This window comes from Chelonoidis abingdonii, chromosome 1, assembly GCF_003597395.2.
Source record: "Chelonoidis abingdonii isolate Lonesome George chromosome 1, CheloAbing_2.0, whole genome shotgun sequence".
Classification (NCBI taxonomy): Eukaryota; Metazoa; Chordata; order Testudines; family Testudinidae; genus Chelonoidis; species Chelonoidis abingdonii.
The window spans coordinates 157,168,612-157,194,147 of record NC_133769.1 but is presented as its reverse complement, the minus strand read 5'-3'; the positions used below and the strand labels follow the sequence as shown (position 1 = coordinate 157,194,147).

The following is a 25,536-nucleotide window of genomic DNA, read 5'->3' as shown; positions in this document are numbered from 1 at the left end:
AAGGTTGCACAGGCAACTTTAATTCTGGCATCTCCTAACTTTTGGGTACTTGACTTTGCAACCTTAATACTCTTTTAATATAGGCTTTTATGTAATAAAAGTATAGCTAATACAGTGCATATGTTCATGGATTATGTGTTTAGTATAATGTTTAGACTTAGCTGTTGACTTTTCCCTTTATTCAGTCCCTAGTGGCCATATTTCATTTGACCAAATATTCTGGCCTGCACACTTCAGAACCTGATGTGCTGCTTACCTGTAGTATGCCCACTCACCAGTTTGTTCACCCTTGCAAGTCTAGGAGTATACGATTCTGATCTCTTTCAGATAAGTATCTTTTTACACACTGTAGATTTCCATAGAGAACCAGAAGAAGTGCAATGAGTGTGCACGGTGGCTGGGGGAAGAAGAACGACATCTATTTCTGGTTTCCCATTTCGAAGCCTCTTGACTGACCACTTTCTTTTTTTTTTAAAGCTAGAATCACCCTTACTGCCCAGGATATGTGACCACTTTGGTTTGCATGACAGCATCTGATTGGAAAAGCAAAACTGTGCCTTTGTTGGGATGACAGGAGGAATGGTGAATGGTGCAAGTCTGACAATCTCTGACCTTAGAGTGACCACTATTTCAAGTTTGTCTAATGGGACAAATTCCTGTGTGACAACATTGGAATGCATGTTTGGCAGAAAGTTGTATCAAAGTTGTTACGATGCAATATCTCAAGGCAGTGATGTATAGTAGTGATATGTATGGTGTATGGTAACACCCATTGTTTCATGTTCTCTGTGTGTGTGTGTGTGTGTGTGTGTGTATATATAAAATAAAAAAAAAAAAAATTCCCCCTCACCCTCATGGGTGGTATGTGTCTTCCTCAACCTCGGGTCCCACCAGAGGCCTGGGAGTTTAGGGTTCTGCGCAGTATCTAGCTGTTCCTAGCACGCACTCTTCTGGACAGACAGCTCTGATGTTGTTCCTGGATCTGTTGGAGCCACTCACCCAGCTTAGGAGTCACAGCCCTGAGTGCTCCTACCACCACTGGGACCACTTTGGCCTTCACTTTCCACATCCTCTCGAGTTCCCTTTCAGGCCTGGTACTTTTCTCCAGCTTCTCATATTCCTTCTTCTGATGTTGCTGCCACTTGGCACTGCTATATCTATCACCACCGCTGTCTTCTGCTCCTTGTCTATTCCACGATGTCTGGTTGATTGGCCAGTACCTGCCTGTCCGTCTGGATCTGGAAGTCCCACAGAATCTTAGCCCTGCTATTCTCCACAACCTCTGTGGAATCTCCCATCTGGTCTTGGGAGGGTCTAGCCCAATACGCTGTGCAGATGTTCCTGTACACAATGCCAGCCACTTGGTTGTGCCGTTCAGTGTATGCTTCCTGCCTGCACTTACATCCTGCCACTATGTGTTGGACTGTCTCTGAGGCCTCTCTGCACAGTCTGCATCTTGGGTCCTCTCTAGTGTGGTAGACCCCTGCCTCAATGGATCTGGTGCTCAGTGCCTGTTCCTGTGCTCCTATGATCAGTGCCTCAGTGCTGTCTTTTAGTCCAGCCCTTTCCAGCCACTGGTAGGATTTCCCAGTGTCAACCACCTCAGCTATCTGTCGATGGTACATCCCATGCGGGTCTTGTCTTGCCATGGCACTTCTTCTGCTTGGTCTTCCTCCCATGTCTGCTGCTGCCTCAGGCATTCTCTCAGCAGCTCATCTTTGGGGGCCATCTTACTGATGTACTCGGATGTTCCGGGTTTCATCCAGGACAGTGGCCTGACGCTCACAAGCCCCGCCCGCCTCTTTCCGGCTGGTATACAGTCTCGGTGTGTGACTTGGGGTGGAAACCTCCGTGCATTGTGAGGAGCTTCCGGGTTTTCACATTGGCAGCCTCCATGTCCTCCTTTGGCCAGCTCACTTACCGGCAGGGTATCTGATGACCGGCAGGCGTATCGTTGATGGCGTGGATCTTTTCTTCCACTGAGCTGGCTCTTCAGGACTGTCTATCCTTTGGTGATATGGATGTTGCTGTCTTCCTTGCCTCCTCATCATGGTTTCCATGTGACTGCGGGATGCCAAGGTACTTGTAGCTGGTCTGTATGTCTGCTATGTGGCCCGCTGGTAGTTCCACCCCACAGTCTGACATCTTCCCTCTCTTCACTACCATCCGGCCACACTTCTCCAGTCCGAATGACATCCCGATATCCTCACTGTAGATCCGGTCAGGTGGATTAGCGAGTCGATGTCTCGTTCATCTCTTAGCATACAGCTTGATGTCATCCATGTAGAGGAGGTGGCTGATGGTAGTTCCACTCCTGAACTGTACCCGTATCCAGTCCTTGTGTATCTGGCTGAGGGGGTTAAGCTTATGCAGAACAGCAGCGGGACAGTGCATCACCTTGGTATATGCCACACTTGATGGCCACTGTGCAAGCTGCCTTGAGTTGACTTCTAGTGTGTCTCCATAGTCCCATTGAGTTTCTGAGGAAGGTCCTTAGTGTCCTGTTGACTTGTATAGCGCCAGACATTCACAGATCCACATGTGCGGCATTGTCATAGGCTTTCCTGTAGTCCATCCAGGCGGTGCTCAGATTGGTCTGTCTAGACCTGAGTCTTGGGCGACTGCTCTATCTATGAGCAACTGGTGTTTTGAGCCTCTGGTGTTGTTCCCAATGCCCTCTGAGCTGTGCTCATGTACTGCCCTGTGTCCTGTAGCTTGGCAGCTATGATGCCTGATAGGACTTTCCATGTTGTGGGAGGCAGGTTATTGGCCAGTAGTTGGCCGGTTCTGTCCCCTTGCAGGGGTCTTTCATGGATCACACTGTCTTTCCTTGTGTTAGCCAGTTTGGGTGGGAGCCTGCTGCTACAGCTGGTTCATCTGTGCTGCTAGCGTTCATGCACTGCTGTTAGTTTCTTAGCCAGTAGGTGTGGATCATGTCTGGTCCAGGTGCTGTCCAGCTCTTCATGTCTTGACCCACTGCTGGAGTCTTCTACTGTGATGGTGCACGGTTTCTGTTCTGGGAGATTGCTGTGCTCTGTTCTCAGTCCTGCGCCACTTTGCACGGTGTTATGTTCTCTTTCTCCCAATGTTCTTCCAGTACGTTCAGTTTCTGCTGCTGGTGGCTGCTGTTCTGTGTTGTTGCACTGCAGTTGGGAGTACACCTTGGATGTTCTTTGGAGAACAGGGCATTTACTTTTTTGGCCTCTGCTTCTCTAGTGTATCTCCTTAGCCTGGAGCTAGTGCTGTGAGCCTTGTTTAGCAGTCTCTTGGCTTCAGATGGAGTCAGTCCTTGTATTTTCAGTAGCCGAGTCTTATCCTTAATCTCTACACCCTTCTGTAGTCCACCAGCTGACTAATTCTCTCCTAGTCGCCTTGATCTATCCCCAACCTCATTTTCCAGGGGTGGTACATACTGTTCTTCTTGATCGTGCTACCAAGCATCTCCAGGATTACAGAGGCTGTAGCATATACCAGTTCATTGGTTTGAGTTATGGTGGTACTAGGGATTGTCATGAGGGCTCTACTGGCATCTTCTAACATACTGTCTGATGGTACTTCTCCACTGAGCCTTGGTAATCGGTCTCGAGGATTGACTGTAGCTAGTTTCTCCATGATCTTATGTCTCATATCAGCTGCTGTAAGATATAAATATCTTCCTACTGTATTTTCCACTGCATGCATCCAATGAATTGGGCTGTAGCCCACGAAAGCTTATGCTCAGATAAATTTGTTAGTCTCTAATGTGCCACAAGTACTCTTTGTTCTTTTTGCGGATACAGACTAACATGGCTGCTACTCTGAAAGTAGTCATATAGTGATTTTGTGACCCCTTAACATCCCACAAATGAGGTTTTCAGCATTGTCCTGGTGGGCGGCACTTGAGACTAGCTGCTCTGCACAGTTCTGCCCCTAAATGTGTGTATTTCTTGTAAAGTGCTGCCTTGCCACAAAAGAACTTGAGCACTATTGCAGGATACTTGTCACTCCAATCATTCTCCAGATTTTTTACGTAACTCATTATATTGACATTTATTTTTTGTTCCTTGAGAGCCCTGGAGAAGTTGCAGTCAATCAGCCTTAGTTTTAAGAATTCTATTAAATTAGAGCTGCGTTAACTCTGATCTTTTTTTTAAGGTTCTTTGAATTGGAGCTGTCCTGACTGTTTTTAATCTTTAGTTAAGAGGCCGGGGATTGGTGAGTGAAAGTGTGAAAAGCCTGAGGCACCTAAGAAATGTTTAACCGGGCTTTTTCTGTAGGGCTTGCAGTCAACCACTCTCCAGTCAATAAACTCATAATATGAATCTTACTAATTATTACTAATTACTAATTATTCTAGACTTACTCAGGTTGTTCTATGAACTCAGGGGTACTGATGGCCTCAGATGTGGAATGTGAATGAGATCAAACTGTGACTTAAACCTTAACTGGACTGACAAATTTATATAATGTGCAGTTTCTGCATGAGTGGTGGAGCTTTTTATAACATGACAAAATAAGCATAGTGCTTTATGCTTCGATTAAGAAAGGGCTGGAGAAAGCCACCGTTTTCCCATTCTCACTCGGTGTCTTTTGCCACCACTGTCAGTGCTCTTGCTTCCCCATGCAGATAATGTTAACTTTCTAAAGTAAGGGCTGAAGTGCTTGTTTTGTCAATTTTTTTCAAAATGACTTTGAGTTCATGAGTTCAAAAAGTTGACTTTAATGTAAACATTATTGGGTTTGTTTTCTGTCTAGGAAAAACTCTGGGGGTAGAGGGGAGAGAGAGAGAGATGAATGCAAAAAAATGAAAGCTTTGTGTAGGGTATACATAAGACACTAATTTTGTGTCTGCTTAGGTTGCAGTGAGGGGGGGAAGACAGATCTGCCATCCTGGATTCACAGCACAAAGAGAAGAAATTCACAAATATAAACAAACTTTCAAAATTTAGAAATCCCTGTGAGGTTCTGCAGGTTGTACCTACTGTAATAAACAGCACTTATTGTAGTGTTTTATTTTCAGAATACTAACTAATTCTTGCAATCACTTGTGAAACAGCTAAGTAAGTACTATTCCCATTTTGCATTTGGGGAAGCAGAGAGATAAAGTGACTAGCCTCATGTGGTAAATATATGTTGGAAGCAACATGAGACCCCAGGAGACAATGCCTCCATCATCTGAATCTAGAACCCAATGGTTAATGTACAACAGTTTACACAGTTGTGACTTTAGGAAACTTTCAGTGCAGTATGGCAGATATTCTGACCCCTCTCCCTGCCCAAGTTTACTTCTTCAAAGTTGACCCAGAGGCTGAGTTTGCACATGGTGCAGTGATCTAGCCATTGGTACACATGTTCGTTGTCAGATGAGTTGACTTCCCTACACACCTTGCCAAGTCAACAAATGAGACTGCTTTTAAATAGAGTGCAGGCTTTTCATGAAGCAAGAGGGCCCTGGGGACAGTAATGCAGTGAGGTAGCAGGTAAATATTATTCCCAGTTCACAGACTGGGAAACAGAACAAGGGGAAATTACTTGCCTATGAGATGCTTTAATCTAGTCGATTTGCAAGGGACTAGGAATGAGAAGCTGTGGCTTCAAATCTGGATTCTGACACTGACTTTGCACATGACCGTGGGCAAGTCACTTCCCTTCTCAGCGCCTCAGGTTCCCTGTTTGTAACAAGGAATAATATTTACCTTCTTCATAGGGCATTGTGAGGCTACACTAAATGTTTGCCATATAAAGGCAAAATAATGCAACCAGTTAGTGGTAGAGGTGCAAAGATAAATCCAAAAGCCTCTGCTCTGAGCCCTCAATTTAATCTTCTAGGTAAGTAGCACCATTTTCTCCATCTAGGATTTGGGATGACCTGAATTTCCTACACATCGCTGCAAGTGTAGCATGAGATAAAACGTTTTCCAGCAACTCTAATGTTGAGCTGGATGGTGAAGTCCTACTGTAAATGTGCTTCGTAGCCACAGATTGACAATTGAAATGGATCAGAAAATCCTACACTGCAGAAGTACTTAAAAAAAAAAAAAAAAAAAAAAACTTCAGTGCTACCAAACCAATTTCCTTTTCCCTTGGCTTGTTTCTTAGATCGTGATGATCTACAAAACAATCTCAATCAGAGTAAATTCTGACCTTTTCTCAAGTTACACATGCACAACATTTCTAATTGGAATGCAAGAGACCAAGTTTTTTTTCCTTTTTTCTTTATAGTCAAGCAACTCTAAACTAACAGAACAGATTTTTAAAAAGATAAAGAAAAATTGTCTTTGTTTGGAGACCAAGCATGGAAAATGTCTGACTCAAAGAAATTGTTGGAGAAAATTACTACCAACTGAAAGGGAGAGGAAGTGGGTTATTCTTTTAGTAGGATGCGAGCATTAAAAACACTGTTTTTAGTAGCAGTATGGAATGAAATTGAGTGATCGCCCCTCCCCCCAAGGTTATTTTAGAGAGGGATGAAGACAAGTTCTTCAGACACTGCAGGTCCCTAAATCTGACCATCCCAAAATACATCTTGAAACTGATATTTCAGTGCCATTAAAATCTGTGGTAAGGAATAGAATGTGTCGTGCTTGGATATGTCTGAATGGTGCAACTTGCCTTCCTTTAGGAGAGAGGCTTTGCAGAGAAACCCTAACCAGTTTTCGAAAGTCTCACTTTATCTGGTTAAAATAATAATCAGGTACATTATGTGTGGGAAGAAAGTTGTCCCAAGGAGAAAAGCTATTCAGTTTCAATCTAAGAGAGCAGCAAAATACTTTAAGTGCTGCATAAAGATGTGTGTCTTTTGACTTTCTCCTAGTGCTTAGCAACTTCTTTTCTGTTTAGGAACCTTCCGCTGTACGTTCTGTCAGAATGAAGTGGAAGAGGATGAGTCGGCGATGCCCAAAAAGGATGCACGGACTCTTGTGGCAAGGTTTAACGAGCAGATTGAGCCCATCTACGGATTGCTACGAGACACAGAGGACGTTAATTTGGCCTATGAAATCCTTGAGCCAGAACCCACAGAGATTCCTGCACTGAAACAGAGGTGGGAATGGGAACAAAGTCCTCTTCAGCCACACTGCTTTCATATTTCATGTTTATCTGCCTTAACCATATCGTTGCCCAGATCTTGATAACTTGTTTGTTCAGCGTCAGCAATGCAGGACGCTGATAAATAATCTTTGCCTCAAGAGATTTACAGTCTACAATTGCCGGGAGACCAGGGCTGCAGCCATTTTTCATAAAACAAAGCAGACTGAAGCTGCCCTTGCCTTTTAATAAGAATATTTGTCCCACAGGAGGCTATACATAGCTGCTGCGTAAGAAGCTGAGACCACATAGTTTTCCAAGACCATCTTTAGCTTTAGAGAAGAGCTGTGACCACTTTACAGAGTTCTGTAGGCAGCCTCTGGACTCCAGGACACACTTTGACCACCCCATGCTGTTTTACTGTCTTCTTTGCATTGGAAACATCTTTTCTTTCACCTTTTTTTTCTTCTGCTTCTATGAAGGTTTTGAAACTCTAAACTAGCGGTCGTCCACACTTTGCATTTTCAAACCCACTTATAACAAAACTCTTAACCAAATAATTTCTTTGTATATCTTTTTTATTCTTCTTTTCTCTCACTTGATACACACCTTTAGAGGGAAAGACGTGTAACAATCAAGAACTCTAAGATTAATATTTTCCTAGCCTTAGGAAACCAAAGTGCATCCTTCAGAAGATTTCTAACTATGCAAAAAGAGATGACGTTTAAATAACACAGAAAGATGCAGTGAGCTGTCAGTTTTGTCAGCTGCGGTGAATTCTAGTGTGTGCTGCCTATTTTCAATTTTAAAAAAAAACTTACGCATCCCGGAAAAAGAAAGTTACACTACTGTAGTAACCGCCCCCACCAAATATTATGCTGTTGGTTTTTCAAATTCCTTTCTTTCACATACCGGCTAACCTGTCTAGTCCCTTCTAGCCAGGGATCTCAGATGTGAACTAACTAATGTTCTCCATCTTACAGATGAAGAAACAGAGGGGAACTGACTTATCCAAGACCAAATTGTCAGATAGAGGGGTAGAATTTTTGGAGCTTTTATTCCTAGCAATATGGCTTAATCATTAGATTTGGCTTTAAAACCAGTTTCTGTAGTTTGACTAACACATTTGGGATAACCACCTCAAATGAGAGAACCAGGCCTTTTTCAAGCCTCCGCATGGCTACTTTATCTCTGTGACCAGAAAATTAACACAGCAAATGCCTGGTGCAGCCTCATGAATAATGTTTAAATAACAGCAGCCGCACTTACGTGGCTCTTAAATACTTAAAAAAAAAAAAAAAAAAAAAAAAAAAAAAACCACTGTAAATGATTAATTACTTTGCACGGAAGTACAAAATAAATAGGCAGCTTCTTAAATGGTTACTTGAACACAACTAGCTTCAGCACATAGAGTGATTCAATTATTTATTAACCTTTATTAATTCAAAGCAGCTAATTGCATAAAAGTGCTGCAGTGAAATTTAAAAAAAGAAAATCTTCTTTCCTCCATCCCCCTTTCCTCCCGCCACCCACCTCCCTCTGGGTTATTTATTTACTCCATTTTACAAAGTCTTGAGATACTGGAATCATTGGTAAAACTGACATTTGATGCTACTGAAGAAAAAATCTTCTGAATTTCCTGTTCACACAGGAGCAAATAGCTCTGTGTGTCTTCGGGAGAGCTTTAGCACTCACTGTCTACACTGGAAATGGTCTATCAATCATGCATCTTCATTGCGAGACTGGTCAAATCATTTGCTTAGACTTTTCTAGACAATCTTAAGTGATATTTTGTAAATCCTCTACTAAGCATGAATTATCCCTACGCAAGTATCATAATAAGAGCCTGCTTTTCATAAACCAGCCCCAGTGCCTTTCCAGATGGATTGAATTTAATCTCCCCTCCACTTTTTCTGGTTTAAAGTACCAGCACCTTGTGTAATGTAACAGCCCAGATTTCCTGAATGACCTACTTTTTGCAATTACACTACCGAAGGCCATAAGTCCATATACCTTCTAGTGGAAGCTGTTAAAAAAAATAAAAAATAAATAATAAAAATATATGGAGATATACCTATCTCATAGAGCTGGAAGGGACCCTGAAAGGTCATAGAGTCCAGCCCCCTGTCTTCACTAGCAGGACCAGGTACTGATTTTTGCCCCAGATCCCTAAGTGGCCCCCTCAAGGCTTGAACTCACAAGCCTGGGTTTAGCAGGCCAGTGCTCAAACCACTGAGCTATCCCTCCCCAATAGCATGAGAGAGTTACCTAATTTTCATTAATGCAAATCGCAGATATGTACTTAAATTACCGTACACATCTGTTGGACTCTAGTGCCTCAGTTTTTCTATGCTTGTCTTGTCTTCACTTTCTACAAACAGTTGAGATGCAAAACTTGTGTTTGATTTAAATACGTATAAACTGAGGTCTGCTCATTGGTTTCTTTTAGCCATATCCTAGCCCTGCTAAATATGCTTTGTGCAACCTTAAAGCCAGTTTAATCACTTATGCTGGGGGACTTTCCACGTAAAGTGACCCACCGACAGTGTAGAGCCAGTGTAGCCAGCCACACTACTGCCTAATCCCCGGTCTCCAGCTGAGCTGTTGAAGCCAGGCAAGTTCAGGGCATCCTAGCATGAGCCAGGGGACAAAACAGCCCTAGAATCAAGGGAGATGGAAAGTTTGTTATAGGAGTTGCTCTCTCTCTTCAGCTCTGTTCCAAGCGCTGCCCTGGTGCAGCTGAGTATCTTGTCCTCTGTCTCTGTTTAGTAGTGTTTAATTCACTTCTCCATAGCAGGGACACTGAACAAAAAGGCATTGCTTCTTTATAGCAGCAGGTAAATCCCCAGTCCCATGGTCTCAAGGGGCTGCATTGTTGCTGCTAACAGCATAATTGATGATACTGTTGTACAAACAAAGAAGAAAATGGAGCCGTTTACTTAGTCATTGACCTTAATAGGGGTAAAATTGTAGACATAAACCCTCTTGGCTTTGGTTATCGTGGGGCATACCAAGGAGTTAAATCACTCATAACTCATTGTAAATTAATTACATTGCAGGAGATGATTTAATCTAGTTTACAGGGATAGGTATCTTTTATTTAAGAATTGTGACTTTAAAAAATTGTTCTTGACATCATTGAATAAGTATATCACAACTAAATGGAACTTCACAAGGAAGAGGAGGCTTTGAATTGACAAGGCAATCCCTGACCCTGCTGAACGCTTAAATGTCACTGCTGCAGTCCTGGTGAGGGAAGCTTTTTTGCATTGTAGGAAAATGGATTACATAAAATTGTCAGGGAAGCTCTACGGTTGCTGATTTTTATTGTGAGGGAAGGAGAATGGTGCTTTTCACAGAACACATGCCTTTCTTTGAAAACTGAAAAGTACCAGTATTTGAAATAATACAAATTGAGAAAAAATCTCTGTGTGGTTGCATACGTGATCTGCATGCATAAAATAGGCTCTCATGCTTGCTCAGAAATTCAAGTTTTTTTTCCTGATCAGGCTGACGATAGGAAAGAAACACAAGTCATTGATTCTGTCAGGGCTGCCCAGAGGATTCAGGGGGCCTGGGGTCTTTGGGGGCAGGGTGCCCCCGCTTCAGTGGTAATTCGGTGGTGAGGGGTCCTTCTGCTCCAGGACCCGCCGTAAAGTGCCCCAAAGACCCGCGGCGGGGCCCCCCCGCTGCCAAATTACCGCCGAAGACCTGGCACTTTGGCAGCGGGTCCCGCTTCGGTGGTAATTTGGCAGCGGGTCCTTCCGCCCCAGGGTGGAGGGATCTCCCGCCGCCAAAGACCCGGAGCGGAAAAAGCTCCGGGGGCCCGGGCCCCACAAGAGTTTTCCGGGGCCCCCAAAGCAAGTGAAGGACCCCGCTCCAGGGGCTTCGAAAAACTCTCGTGGGGTCCCCTGTGGGGCCTGGGGCAAATTGCTTCACTTGCCCCCCCTCTCTGGGCTTCCCTGGATTCTGTGAATGTGTGTATGTTATATAAGATGTAAACATACAAAAAATATTGTGTGTATATGGTTAGTAGTTCCTGGAACTGTTGAAAGGTTAAATATTTCTTGCTCCTGGCAGAGATTTGAATGCACAATTATTTTCTACCAAAGCAAGTAAAATGATGGCATGTGTATGTAATTTCCCAAGACCAATCTTTAAACATCAGAATAGAATAGAATAGAATTAGGATAATAAGCAGTGGGTAAACACTTGCTTAATAAACAAACATTTGATATCAGTAACCTCCCCAATTACCACCCTCTCTCAAACTTTCCCTCTTTGGGGAATCTTATTGAGATGATCATGGCAGAACACCTCGAGGTTCACCTGGATCTTCTAGCAGTATAGATTCAACCCCGGGGATGGTACAGAGACAGCATTAGCATGCTTGGTTGATCATGTCCTATACAAAGGGAGGGTGGAAAAAATTTTAAAGGAGAAAGTAGTTAAGAACATTGAGGTCAATGTCATTGGACATTGCAAATGGATGTTCTAAGGTAGATCGTGCCAAACCACTTTCCTTTGGAAGGTGACAAAGATTCTTAGACAAGGCAGATGCTGTAGAGTCTAATACCCTCCGATTCAAGTAGATTTGAGGTTCCATGGGAAACTGTTAGTTATTGGAAGATGGGGTGATATGAAAGTTGTAAATGGATAAGAACTTGTTAAAATGGAATTTCGCGGTCGACTGAGGGTGAACTTCAGGCTTGGAAGTTCTATGGAGTCCTCGGATCGGTTTTGGACCATCTTATTTACCTTTTATTACTGACCTTGGCAAAGAGGGGATGTGCTATAAAGTTTGCGGATGACCAGTGGGGGTATTGCTCGCGGAGGACGGGTACTATACAGGAGATCATGGACCTTGTAATGGTGGTAATGTAGATGAATTTAAAGTGAAAAGTCAAGGGATCTGCATTAGGATTAGATAGATTTTAGTATACATTGGGACGCATCGTTGAGCACAGAGGGAGGCCTTGGCTATTTGGTTGATCAAGGCTGATATGGAGCGCCAATCGATATGGCCGTTAAAGCAAATTTCGACTGTTTTAGGATGCATCAGGCGAGTATTTTCCGCCAGGATCAGAGTTTGAGTACGTTATCTTAAGGCCTGTGATCCGCTGGATTATTGTGTGCTTTGTGTCCCATGTTTTAGAAGATGAATTCAATGAACAAGGTTTCAGACGGCTACTAGGATATCGAGCTGGAAAACCTGCTTATGAAAGGGATAGAGTGGTGTTTAGTAGCCAGAGGTCGGGGATATGCTTCTCTATTATAATAGGGGGTTACTGGGGGGGAGAGGCCTTGCTTAGCTTGTACAGTATGTGACAGACAAATGGGTACAAACGGGTTTAGAAGTTTTAGCTTGGAAATTAACGAAGTTTACATTATGGGCGGGAAGTTCTGGACAGACTTCCGAGGGACTATGTAGGGGGCAAGATTACTGGCTTTAAGACTAACTGTAATATATGGAGGGAATGATATGATGGATAGTTTTTGGCAATCTTGTCAGTGCTTCAGAGATAAGTCTGTTAATTGCTGTGATGGGATGTTGGTGATGGATCTGATTTCTGCAGAATGATTTTTTCCTGGTGCTGGTGGGAGTCTTTGCCACATTCTCAGGTTTAGCTGACGCATATTGGGGGAGGATTTCTCAGGGCGATCAGGGCTGAAGTTTGTCACTTCTCTGCAGCGTGGGCTGTGGTTCCTTTTGGGGATTCTCTGCAGCTTGAGGTCTTCAAACCACAATTTTGAGGACTTCAATAACTCAGTCATGGGTTAAGGGTTGTTATAAAAGTGGATGGGTAGGGTTCTGTGGCCTGCTTTGTGCAGGAGGTCAGACTAGATGAACATATTGGTCCCTTCTGACCTACGAGTCTATGAGTCCATGCATATTTATTATCTGTCAGCAGCCTTTGATATCATTTACTATATAAAGTGTTCAAAATGTTTGCAAGATCTACTAAGGGTGGATGGGTGCATTGTCCATTGAATCTGTTGATTCCTTTGAGCGACATTAGCCTAGTAGTTCATTCACCCTGGATTTCCCTCAAGTGGAAAATGGGTAGATTCTTTCTGTGGCCTTTCCTGCTAACTATGCATGTAAGAGCATAAGACCAGATAGCAAAGGTAATTTGGGCTCATTGCCATCAGTGGCAGAGGACATTCAGATCTATGTTCTCTTTATTCAGATCCAAATAGTGCATTTTCCTGGCCCAGATACGAACCTGGATGACAATGATTTGGCTATGAATCAGCTGAAAAAATAAGCTGGTGCTAAATTCTGATGAGCAGCCCCTTGCTATTCCAGCCCTGGAAATTCACCCAGTTCTGCCCAGTAACCATCAATACTGACTTTCAGGGTCCCGTCCCGCCCTCACATTACTCAGGGTTAGAACAAGAGCCTCCGCCAAATCTCAATGATTGCCCCCACTCTATTGCTGACCTGTGAAGTCTTTCTCCCTTCCCTCAAGCCCCTGACTAAAATAATCTAATTTGATCTCCTATATAACTCAGGCCATAGAACTTCACCAGGTAGTTCTTGTAAGTTCACCATCACTTGTGATCAGAGGTGGGATTTCAACTTAGTTTTCCAACGTGGATTTATATAATCGCTCATAAGCACTATGAATAAGAATCCCCATATCTGAGCATTATGAGACTCCAGTCCAGTCAACCCACTTGGTTAAACCTTGGTGTTTTAATTTATTTAATACAAGACTATGGTGTAACAGCAAATAAATACTTTTCCAGCTAGCTACTGGTAAGGGCCATGTTGTATATCAATGTGATTTTTATTTCAGAGTATTCAGATATGTAGCCAGATTGGCTGTTGTGCCTACATAATTATATTCACAGAGCTTAACAACCTCCTTGCCTTCTAGTATCTGTCCTGCACATCACAGTGTGTAGTTGAGATTGTCTAGTATTTTCATCCCTACATTCCTCAATCAAAGAGTTGATCTAGAAATTCTTGGCAACACGGTTAAGAAATGGGGGTGGAGATTCTCCTCTTAACAGGAGGTATGTGGCTAAATTCCTTGGGCTCTTTTGAAAATCACAACAAGAAACGTCCGTTATACAGGAAAGGACTAATTCTGAATGGTATCTTTTTTTTTATCCCTTTGACTTCTACATAGCAAAGAACGTGCTGCTGCTGCTGCTGCAGGGGCAGCTGGCCTAGCAGGTGGATACCATCGGGAAGCATGGACTACAAAAGGGCCGTCATACGAGGACTTGTACACCCAGAATGTCGTCATCAGCATGGAAGACCAGGAGGATCTTAATCGGTCAACAAATGAAGGGAAACCAACCAGAGAGAGGCCAATTTGGCTACGGGAAAGCACAGTGCAGGGGGCTTATGACCCGGATGAGATCAAAGAAGGTAAGAAAAGCTGAAAGGGGAGAAGTGCTGCATAATTCTTAGAGTGGGGAGAATATTTTTGCCCCTTTCTATGTACAGCTGCTGCTCCTGGCATCTTAGCACTAACCTGCTCTGCTGTTATATCTTTCATCTGCCATGCAAAGCCAGGCAGGTGTAAGAGAACAAGATTTACTAGGCACAGCATTGAAACTCATGTCAGTAAAGCTGAATTGCGCACAGTGGTGTGATTGTGTTACTAAAATGTTAATTGTTTGTTATCTTTTCCGGGAGCGTCAAAGGCAGATGTTCTAGTTCATTATGACTTGTTTGGTTTTGGATGAAAGATTTTTCACCTTCTTCAGGAAAGCTTGTTACCAACTGGACGTGGATGGAAAATGAAACTCAAATTGTATATGTGCTGAGCATAAGGCTCACCAAATCGGTTACTAGTGGATATGCCATGTTCACGTCTCCACTCTCCCTTTCTGTAATCAGTTATCTGTTAATTTTCAAGACAACTATTGTATGCAGAGAACAATGTTATCAGACCCGCATCTTGAGAGTGTGGGGAAGAGGAGGTATGAGTACATTAGGAGAATCAGTTACCATACTGGGTTGCTCATTATTGCTTCCTCCTATGATCAGCCATCAACAGTCTTTTTCCTTAGTTTTTGCTTTTATTATTGTCTGTCACATCCCCAAAAGACCACAGTCAAGATGGTGGGCCCATCGTGCTGGGCATTGTGCAAACAGAGTAGCAGACAGTCCCTGCTTTGAAAAGCTTATTCAAAGCTCGAAACAAAAAAGTATTAAATGGAGACCAGTTTAGATTTTTAACAGGGTGATTCAACTGAAATATACAACCATTTGAGCTTTGTAAGCAACACCAAATGAAACAGGCAGCGTCTCAGAAGAAGACGAAATGTAACCAAGATCCAAAAAGCAAAGTGTTTATTTTCAGAAACAACAAACCCAGCACAAAGAAGGACAAAATGCAATGAGAGTGGCTATCAGCAGCGACTAAAAAAAAAAAAATTTCTGAAGAGAATCTCGTTCTATTTCTGCCTGTGTAGAGCTACTGAAATCTTACTGCAGTGTGCTAGTTTCTGACATATAGGATGTGGTAAAAAGTGCACTATTGAATCTCTCTGAGGCTTCTGTTTTAATTAAATCCAAAACACTAAAATCTTCCTTTTCCTGCGAAGTAACCCCCAGGAATGGAACAGAACAGCAGGAGATTTTTTAGGGGAATGGAGGTGTGGATGGTGGACTAACCCTGTTCAGGCAGATAGCTGACAAAACCAGAGCTTGAGGTGATTCTGGTCAGAGAGTTTCTGCCTGATTAACTGATGGCTTGTAGGGTGCGCTCCCTTTTATTCTCTGGTACATTACTTTGTTTACCCTATCGAAGCGTATTAACTAAAACCATACCCTGAACATTGTTATCCACAGTCTGGCACCAGAGTGCCTTCTGCACCACCCACCACCCACACAGATTTCCATGGTTCTTGAGTGACGTGTGACAGAAAAAGAAGGAAGGAAGAAACTTGGGTATCGGCAGAAAACATTAGATGCTAAAGTCCAGCACAAAGAATTTTCACAAGGTCATGATTCATAGAACCCTTCTGGGCTGTAAATCATTCAGTAAACTTGGGCTACTGCTGGTTAACCTCCTAGAGTACATCACTTCTCACTGAGAGGGCCTATTGTGTTTTTTCACAAAGAAGATCTCTTGTCTCTAGAATGACTTCTTGGGATACTAGAAACATTAAGCTGAGCATGAAACTGCAGACACAATCCCCTCCTTCCAAGAATTTGGCCTGTTTGCCAAGTCTTGGGAACACAAACAGCAATCAGGGCCACCACCTGTGAATCTGATGTCTGTCTTTCATACCAGGCAAAAATGTGCCAGGAACATCTGGGACTCCTAGTAACAAAGCCTGTCAACCTCAACTCTGAAGAATGTACGTGCTCTACCTGCACTCCTCAGTGGTGTTGGTTGCAAAAAAAAAAAAAACCTTAATCCATTTTCAGCTGCCTAGAAGATTGTCGTCCATCCATCGTCCCCCCGTTTCTCCCCTTGTCTCCCCAATCAGACTTGTGATCTTGTGGCTTCATTAATGTAGTTCATTATACATTAGAATGAAACCACACATCCCAGAAAACTTTCCTCTGGTACAGGATGCAGCAGCTCACCTTGAACACATTTCTCTAGTGCTTTGATCTTTGCCCTAGCTCCACATTGAATAGACTAGTTCAGGGGTTCTCAATTTTTGTTGCACTGCATCCCCCTTCTGACAACAAAAATTACTGCATGACTCCAGAAGGGGGGCACTGAAGCCTGAGTCTGCCCAAGCTCATCTGCCCCAGCAGGGGCCAAACCCAAAGCCCTCAGGCTTTGGCTTTGACCCTGGCTGGTGGGGCTGGGGCTTGGGCTTGGACTTCGGCCCCGGTGGTGAGGCTCAGGTTTTCAACCTGGGCCCCAGCAAGTCTAAGCCACTCTGGTGACCCCATTAAAATGGGGTTACAACCCACTTTGGGGTCCAAACCCACAGTTTGAGAACGGCTGGTCTCGATACTCAAAGCCCACCATGGGGCTGGCCTTAAATTCCTGAGACCCACCTCCTCTTATCATGACAATGAACCACCTTTTGACAGCAGCATTCCATAAAACCAAGGAACAGTCAAACAGTTGAAGGATGCATCAGTGGAGAAGACAGGACTTTCGTCTCTTGTGGGACTGAGTTCCAACCTAGTCTCTGCTCCTGGGAATGACCAAAAACTTCATCAGTTTGCTCCTCCCTATGGGGAAAGATGAAACACCCCTTTCTGTTTCATTTTTAAGGCAACTTATAGGACAATTGGGAGTTATGGTGCTGGTCATGGTATTGGAACCTGGATAGATGAAATTGGACTAAAGGTCAAGGCTCCATCTCTTCAGGAAAGGGAGAGCAAGTGGCATTAATGTGTGAGGGTGGAATCCAGGCAGCTCAACTCAAGTGATCATTCACATGCAGAGTCTTTCGGTGCAGTAGAAAAAGGTTGCCATGGGGAATCTGTCCTAGTTTTTATCCCTTATTTTTACATAAGGCTCTTAAAATCCATTCTTCTACATTTTTTCAGTCTGCCTGCAGGTTTATTAGTGTTGGGTGGACTCACAGTGCTCTCACCAAACACAAGAATCTGATAAGAGCTTTACGCAGAAAAGCGCAGAAAGACTTTTTTTTAATAGAATTCTGTTTTTGAATTCTTGAACTGTAGACACCCTGCGTACTCAAACACTAGTATATTCTTCCAGTGGTTGTACAGCAAATATTACTTAACAAAAATGCAGCCCTTTCCCAATACAGAAGACACTACTGCAATGCATGCATGTGTCTGTCTGTCTTGTCCATCTTTCACCTGGGGCACTACAATCCCCTACAAGTGAAGTAAAGCTAGGGAAGAAGTCCTAGACTGAAAGAGAGCCCAGGCTACAATTTGGAAATTGGCTTGAAAAATAGCAGCCCTTTCATACACCCTTTGCATATTGCGTTGCATATGCAGTCAAGGGGCTTTAAGATTCCACCTCCAATGCAGGATTAATTTTATTGATAATACCAAGTTCCTGTAATAAACTTTCTCTTCCTGCATGACAGGGGCAATTTTAAGGTTCCAAAACACTCCTCCTTGTTTCTATGTTCATATTTTATCTAAATTAAAGGCCAGAAGCTAAACATTGATATTTATTATATAAAAAATCTCTCAGAGGAAAACTGCCTCTGCTTTTCTCTACTTAGTGATCAAAAAGTTTCCATGGAGCCAAGATGGACATAGTTTATGGGTCCCGTAGGGTGTACTGTGTTAAAAGAGGTACTGTCAGAGTAGTACTGGGAACACAGTGCTCACTCACTAACAGACCAGTCCTGAGATACTGTTGTCCAAAAATGGAGTTTCTGCCCACCTGTTCCTCATTCCCCTAACGGGACCCCTCTTCTTGCTCATTGGTTTGTAACTATGCCTTTGGAACTCAGATACATTCCAGGGTCCTTTGTGCTGCCTGCCATGGCACCTCTCTTAACACACTACTACTGTCTGTGCAAAGATGTGATTGGGGAAGTGGCTTGCCAGATATCTCTAGGTCTAGGTGCCAGCCCTGCCATAGCCATCTTCCATGCACTGAGACTCTTGTAACTGCTGTTCTTTGTCTGAATCCTTTCCGGGTCAGCTGGCTTTCTAGCCATGCAGCATTGGTATTTGGAAGCCCAGCTTCAAGAGCCTGCAAATTACTTTCTAGTGAGCTTTCCTGTGGCCCCACAATCTGGACAAAAATGGTTATCTTTCATATTGAGGCAAAATGTTAAGTGTTTACACAGTAAACCTCCTCTGAGGGTCTAAACCAGAATGAGAAGAGGGAGGGCCTGGTTGCTGATGACAAATCACTTGCCTTCCTAGAAGAATGGCTCTCAACCTTCTTTGGGTATGTGTCCCAAAGTGGAGAGAGAAGTCAGAACATTCCTGGGACCATCCATATTGAGAGTTAAATGTAAGGGAGGTGGGGAGAAATACTATAAGTTGAACCTCTCTAGTCCAGCACCCTCGGGACCTAACTGTTGCCGAACCAGAGAATTTGCCGAACTATGGGAGTTCAATGCAGAATGCCAGCGGGTCTCCAGAGGCACGGGAAGTAGGGATGTGGGGGGTGCTGCAGCACCCCCAGGCTTTGCGCCCAGCGGGACCCCAACCCATGGGCCCCACTGCCACCCAGGGTTCCGGCTGCCGGCCCCCCACCCAGGGGCTCCAGTGCTGGCCCCTGTTCCCAGCCACCAACCCCAGGTCCTCCTCCTCCTTCCCGAAGCTTGAAGGCCACCAATGAGCTATTGCATTCCAGAAGCTTTGGGAGGGAGGAGAAGGAGTTAGTAAGTGTGGGGCCACCAGTGCACAAGAGGGGCAGAGGGGGGAGCTTGATGCCTGTGGATACTCCGCATCCACTAATTTTTCCCCATGGGTGCTCCAGCCCCAGAGCACCCACAGAGCTGGTGCCTATGTTGAACCATGGATGTTGCTGGACCAAGGAGTGCCAGATTAGAGAGGTTCAGCCTGAAATAAGGAAATGATGCACCACACTGAGTGCTGCTGGGGAAGGTAAAGCCAAGAGCCCGGTAATTATTGAACTTCCTTAAATGACTTGCATTTTTGTTTCGGGGTCCCAAAGATTCCTGCTTGGCTGCCTTCCTCTTTTGATACCTCTCTTAAGATCCTCTTCCAAATACCTTTATTTATATTATGGTGGCACCAGGGCCTAGTGTGCTAGGCACTGTACAAGCACAGAACAACATGGTAGTCCCTGTCCCAGGGAGCTTACAACCTAAATATAAGACAAGAGACAGCAGATGGCTACAGACAGAGGGGAGTACCAAGTCATCAGCATAGCAGGTAGGGAGCAGCCTCAGCACACTAGCAGCCTAACTGTTGTCAGGTTTTTGTAGGCATCACAGCAAGGACAGTTTTGAGAGAGGATCTGAAGGTGAATAATGAGGTAGCTTTGTGGATGTGTATAGGGAGCCGCTGCTCCGAAGCATGTGGGGCAGCCTGGGAGATAGCACAAAGGGGCTTGTTTGAAAATGAACGCGCAGATGATGGAGGCTGGCATTATGGGTCGATCAGAGATGAGTAAGAGGTGATAGGTAGGGTTGGAATTGACCTGTTCTTGCTGCATTCTCTGATACAGAACAATTTGCCGTTTTCTTAAAAGCGAGGTGTCCCCCATTGTGTCCCATGGGTTGAGAACCACTGTGGCTATAGACCTTTCACATAGTCTGTCAGCAGTTAGCACGTGTTAAGCCTCGCCCTGCTCTGAGGTCTACTGGGCAAGTATAACTATCTTGACTTTAAGATGGGCAGGGAGGAAGCAGTGGAGAAGGGAAGCAGCTTGCTCCAAGCCATACAGTCAGTGACAGGGATGGGACTAGATCTAAGGAGTTCTGACCCCCAATAGCAGGCTGCCCTAACCGGCACATAATGCTCCCTCCTTAATGGTCAGCATGATGTATCAGTATGATGACTTGCCTACCATTCCTTTATGCTTTCTTGCAGGTGGTCAAGATATGGATGCGTTTCAGGAACGTGGGGAGGGCCGTGCGACTCTGGACGATAATGAGGAGGTGATGCGTGCCCTGCTTATCCATGAGAAGAAAACCCCCTCTGTCTCTGCAGCTGGTGGGGGGGGGGCCGCTCCCTTAGCCAGCGGCAATGCCAGCGACTCTGAGAGCGATACCAGTGAATCAGAGGAGGAATCCCCACCCCGCCTGGCTGCTGCCACAGCTACACTCTATGGGCTCGAGGATGAAGAGGATGAGGAGGAGTTTGAAGTGGTGGCAGAGGACCCCACTGTCATGGTGGCTGGACGTCCGTTTTCTTACAGTCAAGTGAGCCAGCGGCCTGAGCTAGTGGCCCAAATGACTCCAGAGGAGAAGGAGCTTTATATAGCCATGGGGCAGCGTATGTTTGAAGATATGTTTGATTAACCCTTTTCCCGCCCGACAGCTTTTAAAGGTGAATTTTAACAGGAGACTCCCTAGTGAAACAAAAGACTGAACTGCATCTCTCCCTTCCCTATAGTCTGTCATGCAGGGGTTTGGGGCTTAGAACTGCTTCCTGGCGGAAGGAACTGCTGATCTTGGGCATCCCACACAATGGGGGCTAAAACTAGCTGGGTGTGCCAAAAGGGGAGGGAGCAAAGGTGGGTGGTGGAGCATGTGGATATTTTTGAATCAGGAGAGAAAGCTTGCAAGGTGAAGCTCCACTTCAGGGGGGCCCTCACCTGCTGCTGCTTTAGCCCAGCAGCCTCTTTTCGCCTGAGGTTTATTCTTTTTATAGAAAGCCAGGAAACAGATTCTGATGCAGTCCAGTTCCCTCCTCACGGAGGACTTGGCTGCTCTGTGGTCTGATCAGGTCTTGCTCCTCAGTGTTACAGAACAGGAGAGTAATAATCTAAGTGACACTGAGGGTCTGTGCGTTGGATGCTGAGACAAGCTGTAGATGCAATTGCATGTGGACATGGTGCCTGAGCAGGGTCGGGCTGTAGCACCGGACACAGGGAGGTTGTCATTAACCCATTGCAGGTGACTGCAGTGCGCAGGGATTTTTATTTCTAAACATGTGAACAGATACCATACTTGCGCCCTATCCTCCTCAGTCTTCTTACAGGTCTCTAGCTAAACCTCTCAATAGAGTCTGTAGCCCAAGCTTGCTCAGACTGAACTACGTTGCTTAGATTCAACCATGTATTTTGGCCAAGTCATGTTTGAGATTCTTTTCCAACACGGTTAGGAGCCCTGGAGTGGACAGCTGATGGTGTTCGTTGTAACCGAGGATGTAGATAGGAGGCTGCTTTCTGATGGGGAGCAAAATGGGAGACGAGCTCTGGAAAGGAGAATACAGATCTCTGGGTGATGCTCATTTGAAAGACTGTCTGGTTTTCAGTCTCCTGTTTTCAGTGATCAGGGGCTTCAGTCCTCTGTGAAAAGACGAGCCTGTCCTTGCCTGTTCCCCTCTTCCACGTGCCCCACCCTCCACTCCCACCTGTCAGAATTTTCAAACAGGAGATTTCAGGATAAGCATCTAACAAATAACTTGATTCTCAAAAGTGCTGAGCGTGCTTATAGTGCCTGTTGGTTTCAATGGAAGCTGTGGGTGCTCAGCACCTCAAGGACAGATGTAACTTGAAGCACCCAGATTTGAAAGTCTTGGCTCATTTTCAGTGTAATGAACCCCACTGAAGAAACTGAACTGGTAGAGTACTCTGAGCTACCCAGAGAATACTTTCAGTACAGTATACTGTTACTGCCTGTCCGTTAACCCATCTAAGCCCCGATGTTACAGCCTGAGTTCACAATAGATTGGGCTGTCAGCCAGGCAGTACCAGGGAACCAGCATAGCTAGTTTTAATTTCACTAACACCAAAAGATTTGTATAATTTGAAAAGGAATTATGCAGAGTTCTCAATACTGATATTTAGCATGGCACTGCACTATCTATCAAAGAAAACCATTTTTACCAGTGCCTATAGCAGTATCGTATTTGTAATGTTACCTTTCAATTTAAAAGTGTTACTTTTTTTTAATCCTTGTGTTTTCTTACCCAGTGCTATGGTAAAACAAAGTGATAAAAGGATTTTGTGTTTGGAGACTGTATCAAGTGCTGTTTGATTTACATGAATGGTACAGATTTGCCAAGCATTTAAACTGTAAAGGTATTTTATATTGACTAGCCCTGTGATGCCTCCTTTGTGGTTTTATTTTCAGCATCTTGATATTTTACCCTTTTTTTAAAATAGTGTGTTAAATTTGTCATTTTTAAAATAAACAAATAAAATGATGCTTCTGTCCTAAGTTGTCTTTTCAATCTATTTATTACTTGCTCAGCTGGGATTGTTTGTTTCTTCTAGGGCTTCTGATATGTTTAATATGCTATTTGAAAGGCTTCCAGCTGCTTTCAAACCATGACCCCACCTTCAGTGTCATCACTCGTTCTTCCTTGGACACATCTCAGAATCCTTTGCCCCGTTTTCCATGGTGTTTTTTCTAGTTGGGAGCCATGGTTGGTTCCTGTGTCAGAGGGATCTTATGGTTAGCACTCCCATTCTTTTTCCTTCTTTGCTGAGGAAGTGAATATTGCTGAAATGCTGGCTGTCCTAAAGTTGTCTTGCTGCCAATTTAAAATGGCTGATATGGCATGGAAGTGTGTATGAGACACGATAAGTATGGCTGTCAAACCACAGAGATGCTAAATCATGCCAAATAGTGGTCAGCTGAGGGAAAGGAGCTTTACATATTTCAGGAAGCTGAATACAAGGTAACACATTTTAAGGGAGTAGATGCAAGGGACCATTGGCTAGAAACTGGAACCAATCTTGCAAACACTAGTAGTTTCTACTGTGCTTTAGTATTTGCGGGATCAGATCTTAAGTTTGTTAAAGCTTTAGCAAAGGAACAGTGTTACCCATTGTTACATCAAGCAACTGGTGTATGAGAGATTTTAAAGAAATAGGCTGTGTGTAACACATTTTACTGTGGCTTATAGTTATGGTAGAAAACTGGGCTTTATCCATGTATGATCTTTATATTATATCATTCAACAAGATCCCCAAACTTAATAATATACCTACCATCAGGAGTCCATCCAAATGTTTATAGGGCACTCCTGGCATTTCTGGTCCATCAGTGGCCATTTACTGAGATGCCACTCTGCTGGGAGACTGGAGGTAGATATGTGAGCAGGTGTACTGTCCCCTAACAGCTGCTGACTCCCAGGATCTGTTGGCCAGTTTATCCCAGCCAGTTCAGGACTCTTGTGAAAGGACAGCAATGCACAGTTATTGTCCTGTTGTGATAAATGTTCCTTTGAACAGGAGCAGTGAAGGCCAATGGCACTTTTAAAATGTACTCTGTAAAGAGGGACTGTGCACACACGCTATCCCAGAGAACTGTCACTGTGGCAATTGCTGAAAGGGAAGCACTGCCAAGTGCAAGATTGGAAATCACAAAGCAAATCAATGGTGAAGCCAGGAATTGAGCCCCTGAGTTCTGATGTTGGCCCAGTCTAACAACTGGACCACACTGCCTCTGCTAATTAAAATCCTGTGATTTAGCTACAAGACCAGCCTGCACAACAGTCTCTTGTAACTCCACTGCACTAGGTTTCTGCTCCTGACTTCAGCATCATCTGCAGTTTGTCTGCTTAGCAAACAGGATTGCACCTCTACCTACAGTGAGAAGAAAAAAAGAAACCTATTTATGTAGTCCAGGGACTTTGGTACCTGAGCACCTGAAATCTGTCTCAGCCTTGTGTCTCTGTCATTTGTTGTACTATATATAACACCCCAAAGCCAGTAATAAATGCTGGTGCCAGCTATCACTGACTGAGAGAACGCTACTCCCATCACAATGAAGTGTGCAGCCTTCCTTGCTTAAAATGAATTTACTTCCTCAGACAGGCTAATTGCCAGGCTGGCTGGCTATCTGGAGGGGATGTACCATAGCTTGAGACTGGAGGAAGGTTTGATTTGATTGTTCACATCGATCCCAAGGTGCAGCTGCCTGGAAACAACGTCTGTCCTTCTAACTTCTCTTTTCCCTGTTGCTGCCTTCTTCAAACAGACTCAGATTAAGCAGATTGGCACTAGCAGAGCAGCAGGGGAGTTGGAGATCCCCTGGAGGAAGAGCAGAAAAATAGAATTACCCCTGCCCTGAAAGATCTAAGAGCCTTGACTTCATGATGCCCTGGCGCTCCTGGCTAGCTGCTGAGAAGTTTGACAAGGCTTAGTGGGGGAAAAGCAGAAAGCTTAGCTCTTGTTTCTCTCCTGCTGAAGCCCTTTGGGGAGCAGGAAGTAACAGGAAACAGATGAAGCATAAACCAGGCTGCTTTCATCAATAAAATGGAAAGTTTACAGTTGGGAATGAGTGTGCATAGGGGTGCAGCTGAACTTGAGCTATGAGGCAAAGTGCTCAGCTATTCTATGATGAAAATGCTTCATAAAACAGGTTCCTGGGATGGAACCATATGAGGTACGCTCTGGGTGGCTAAGTAGCAGCTCTCTACTGGATTTCCAGTCTGCTGCAACCCAAATGAATGGAGTCAGGGGGTTGTGATGGGCTCCATCCCTAAGGGAGAGCGAGTACATCACACTGCTCAGCAAGAGAGCCTCTTCAGCCTGTTCATGACTGATGTTTTCAGACCCCATCAAGAGTCCTGGCCACAATGACAGGGGCTGTGATTCACGCATAGCAGGCTAGGGCGTATTAATCTGGGCATTAACAGCAAGAGTCTCGAGGCATCTTAACCCACATTTGCTTATAACATATTCAATCCTGTCTGGACATGTCACCCAAAGAAATAGAAGAGCAGGAGCAACAGAACCATAGCACCCCACCCAGATCTGTAACCCAGCTGCAAACTCAACAGGATACCAGCGTGAAGGGACCTCAGGCAAACAGTAAGAGGAGGAGTGTTCTAACTCCCAGTTCGTGTAGTGACTAAAACTTAATTCCATCAAGTTACCGTCTTTGTCTAAGCAGGTTTCTCACCTGTAGTCAGTTTCTAGCTACTCTTGCCGCCTCCCCTCAGTATTGTACCTAAGCTCAGTTTCTGGAACAGGACAATGTTAGGCCATTAAAAAGTCCAACTGG

General features: G+C 44.3%; 1 protein-coding gene across 2 annotated transcripts in view; it reads left to right on the top strand.

Moving 5' to 3' along the window:
* Window positions 1–22,740, top strand: part of GTF2E1 (general transcription factor IIE subunit 1) — a 115,058-nt gene extending 92,318 nt beyond the window's left edge. For both annotated transcript variants that reach the window (XM_075071827.1, XM_075071831.1), the window contains exons 3-5: window positions 6,820–7,021; window positions 14,145–14,389; window positions 20,444–22,740. In XM_075071827.1, the coding sequence (XP_074927928.1) occupies window positions 6,820–7,021; window positions 14,145–14,389; window positions 20,444–20,874 (878 nt within the window). In that variant the 3' untranslated portion in view covers window positions 20,875–22,740. The remainder of the gene's footprint in view (window positions 1–6,819; window positions 7,022–14,144; window positions 14,390–20,443) is intronic.
* The last annotated feature ends 2,796 nt before the right edge of the window (window positions 22,741–25,536 follow it).